At 40.4% G+C, this 3553-nt stretch overlaps 2 protein-coding genes across 3 annotated transcripts; one reads left to right on the top strand and one right to left on the bottom strand.

Annotated features, from left to right (window-relative positions):
* The first annotated feature begins 713 nt into the window (after positions 1-713).
* LOC105567943 (60S ribosomal protein L30-like) lies at positions 714-2429 on the top strand. 2 transcript variants are annotated; one of them, XM_012023230.1, is made up of 4 exons: positions 714-795; positions 897-944; positions 1726-1871; positions 2214-2429. In XM_012023230.1, exons 2-4 carry the CDS (start codon positions 924-926, stop codon positions 2389-2391), a joined length of 345 nt encoding a protein of 114 aa, XP_011878620.1. In that variant the 5' UTR covers positions 714-795; positions 897-923; the 3' UTR covers positions 2392-2429. The 2 variants fall into 2 exon arrangements, with proteins under 2 accessions (XP_011878620.1, XP_011878628.1); XM_012023238.1 differs by having other exon boundaries at positions 765-812.
* Positions 2430-2545: 116 nt separating this feature from the next.
* Positions 2546-3547, bottom strand: LOC105567935. The gene is made up of 2 exons (XM_012023218.1): positions 3356-3547; positions 2546-3285 (listed from the first exon to the last, which is right to left on the bottom strand). Exons 1-2 carry the CDS (start codon positions 3542-3544, stop codon positions 2668-2670), a joined length of 807 nt encoding a protein of 268 aa, XP_011878608.1. The 5' UTR covers positions 3545-3547; the 3' UTR covers positions 2546-2667.
* Positions 3548-3553: the final 6 nt, after the last annotated feature.

Below are 3553 nucleotides of genomic sequence, written 5' to 3'. Positions count from 1 at the left end.
TAAAGCCCGCTGCAGACGATGCTATTTTTCCTGCTGGATTGCTTGCAATTTAGTAAATTACTAGGAATCCTGAATGCTGAGTGGTGCAATGATAGTAATTTACTAAATCGCAAGCAATCCAGCAGGAAAAATAGCATCGTCTGCAGCGGGCTTTAGTCCCAGTCTACAATAGAGATTTAAGCCCTAAGCCTTAAGAAATTGACTAATCACAGTCGCGCATTCTACTCATACTTGACCGTGATTGGCCAATTTCTTAAAGCTTAGAGCTTAAATCATCTATTGTAGACTGGGACTAAGTCCCAGTCTACAATAGAGATTTAAGCCCTAAGCCTTAAGAAATTGACTAATCACAGTCGCGCATTCTACTCATACTTGACCGTGATTGGCCAATTTCTTAAAGCTTAGGGCTTAAATCATCTATTGTAGACTGGGACTTAGAGGGTCTCTAGTCTGCAAGAGCCATAAGCCCTCATTCACATGGAGCGTAACTTGCGTAGCGTAACCTGTATATCACCAATCACAGGACTAGTTCAACGGAATTATTGAAACGGTTCTATCAGAATGACCCTGTGATTGGTGATACGCAGGTTACGCTACGCAAGTTACGTTCCATGTGAATGAGGGCTAAGAATCGCGAATCTGATTGGCCCGCGCTCATTGGATTCAGCCGAGCGACCAATCGGGCAACGCCAATATCTGGTCGCGGTTTCCCTCTGTGCATCGTTTGTTAATTCATGCCCGTTCGCGCCTTAAGGAAGCCATCGTTCTTTCTTTCAGCGTTGGTCTTGCCGGAAGGTACGTAGGGTCTCTAATTACGTTTCGAGATGTACATATTGTTGGGCATATGTTAATTATTTAAGCGTATGACGAATCAGTAATCGTAAATATTGTTGCAGCCGTGAGAAGAAACGCCTATTGCAAAAATGGTGGCTCAAAAGAAACAGGTAAATGCACCGTCGCGCCCACGTGCTCGACCGCGAGTATTCTCGGAGCGTAGTTTAAGTTACTTCGGTAATTAATTTAATTAAATTAATTAAGCACGTATTCTATTGTTACATTGTTACGATTACTGTACGTGCACAAATCGTGTTTATGGTCCTCCAATTAAGTCGAGCAATGGGACAAAGTCCACGTGCGGCACAGTAGTCTGGGAATAAATCGACTTACGTGGCGTTCATATTGTTACTTCTAATGCTGGAGATGTTTAAAAAATTTAGTTTTTTTCAATACAGCAAGTTTATCGCCGTTCTAGTTCATAGTCCAACTTTCTACTAGCTCCCTGTACAGCACGCGTGTTTGAGACATTTTTAAGTCGTCTTTTAGATGTACATATCTAAAGCTGACGGTAGAAAACGATCCGTAAACTCTCAAGGCTGTCCTAGTCGTAGACGTGAAGTCGTGAAAGTATTGTATACGACTTGAGATTTTCTCTGCCTTACGTCTAAGACAGTCTTAAGTGTTTATGCGGCGTCTACAATGAGATACTTGAGACGTAAGATTTAAGAAAGTGACCCGTCGCAATCGATTGTAAGAAGACTAATCAATTGTGATTGGTCATTTTCTTAAATTTGATGTTTTAGACATCTCGCCGTAGACACCGTATTACAGATCGTTCTCTGCTATCAGCCTAAAAGACGACTGAGAGACGTCCTTTAGACACGTGTGTTATTTGGGTCTGTAATTCCGTGAGCATATTTAATGGAGATTTCTTGCCCGATTATACAGAAAAAGGCTCAGGAGAGCATCAACACCAGATTGGCACTTGTCATGAAATCTGGTAAATACGTCCTTGGCTATAAGCAGACTCTCAAGTCCCTCCGCCAAGGCAAAGCTAAGTTGGTCATCATTGCCAGTAATACACCGCCGCTGAGGTGAGACTGAGAAGTAGCACTCCTTTTGCAACCAGCAAATTGACATGTTTAACAAGAATGCAGTTTTACTTAAATCGATGGATTTGCTAAATTTATTAGTGACTTCCAATACGCAAATGTATTTGTACCAGAGAACTAATAGAGTGTCCAATTAAATTAATAGTTTACATTGAAATTGCACTGATAGAGTTTGGTGATATTTATACGATTGTCAATTTGCATATCATAAATCGAATAGGAGTACTATGGAGTAGTCTCCTACCCCTGCTTGTAAGTGCACGGGGAGCTGAACTGTATCTCGCTAACGTACCGTTTTAAACGTGCTTCGTCCGGATTTAACAGGAAATCGGAGATCGAGTACTACGCGATGTTGGCGAAAACTGGCGTGCACCATTACACGGGGAACAATATCGAATTGGGTACAGCCTGCGGTAAATACTTCCGTGTCTGTACGCTCTCGATCACAGATCCTGGCAATTCCGACATCATAAAGTCCATGCCGACTGGTGATCAAGCGTAATGTACATTTTTAATCTAATAAATAACGAGTGAAAACATGTCGAGCGATTATTTCCAATTTATTTTCGCCCTTAAAATGCAGTATACATATATCTAAAATAATTCTCAATTGTATACAAAATAACATTTATATTAATTTATATAGAGATAAAATATTTGATATAACATGCTGTGTATATTTTGTTTAATATAGAGTTAAAACTTTTTGGACATAGATATTTGAAACTACTACTACCATTATTTAGTAGAAAATAAGTGAGCGATCACTGTAGATTCGCTACTGACCATTTTTACACCTGTTCGCGCATCGTTCTTCCAAATGATTCAGTTTATTACAATAACGGCATGTTCGACCCTGCGCCGGACACATGGTTGCCACATGACTCGTACCGCATTTCCAGCAATTGTTCATAAAGGGAATTTGGCACTTGGACGCGAAATGATTTCTCTTGCCGCATTTTGTGCACAGTTCGCCATACGCTGGACAATGTGTCAGAACGTGACTCGTTCCGCATTTGGTGCAATTGTCTATGTACATAAATTTACAATTTTCCGTAAAGTGATTGAATTGCTTGCACCTGTTGCACTGGACGCCCCAAGCCGGACATTGATTTCGTTTATGCACGGTATCACATCGAATACATTCTAATGCAGTCGACTTGGCATAGTGAAAGTCCTGCCTCGGGGGTTCCTCCATATTTTGCGCCATTTCGCTCTGTTTGCAGAATAGAATAATATCGTCGAGCTCCAACGAACGCAAGTACGGTACCAGTTTTCCTTTATATTCTTGGAGAAACGTAACTATTCCCGTGAAAAGTTGAGCACATATATCTTGTATAATTTTTTCCTTCACAACCAACGCGGGATCAACGCAATTCATTGCGATAGCGATGGACTGGAAAGATTAAATGTACAATTAACTACAAGAGAATTATGCATTTGAAGGTAAACAGTTATATACGTACTTTCAAATCGTTTATATATTTGTCGATGTCTTCGCAGTCTCTTTTTTCATCCCCGTATATGTAGTATATATCAAATTTTTTAATTAACACGCTTAAATCCTCCATCGGTTCGGTATCGTAGAAAACAAACGTTCTATGGATTTCTTGGCCAATGGGACCCATATGGTTCAGAAGCATGTTGCCCAACATTTGTCTCTC

This window comes from Vollenhovia emeryi, unplaced genomic scaffold (genome assembly GCF_000949405.1).
Source record: "Vollenhovia emeryi isolate VEMERY1.0 unplaced genomic scaffold, V.emery_V1.0 DF942694.1, whole genome shotgun sequence".
Taxonomy (NCBI): Eukaryota; Metazoa; Arthropoda; class Insecta; order Hymenoptera; family Formicidae; genus Vollenhovia; species Vollenhovia emeryi.
Note: the sequence above shows the minus strand (reverse complement) of the source record. Positions and strands in the feature narration are given on the sequence as shown.

Excerpts from the sequence above, each read along its gene's own strand:
- LOC105567943 (XM_012023230.1), top strand. The coding sequence starts at position 924 with ATGGTGGCTCAAAAGAAACAG. Across the intron at positions 945-1,725 it reads TGGTGGCTCAAAAGAAACAG|AAAAAGGCTCAGGAGAGCAT; the intron begins GTAAATGCACCG and ends CCGATTATACAG. Across the intron at positions 1,872-2,213 it reads AGTAATACACCGCCGCTGAG|GAAATCGGAGATCGAGTACT; the intron begins GTGAGACTGAGA and ends CGGATTTAACAG.
- LOC105567935 (XM_012023218.1), bottom strand. The coding sequence starts at position 3,544 with ATGTTGGGCAACATGCTTCTGAACCATATGGGTCCCATTGGCCAAGAA. Across the intron at positions 3,286-3,355 it reads AATATATAAACGATTTGAAA|TCCATCGCTATCGCAATGAA; the intron begins GTACGTATATAA and ends TAATCTTTCCAG.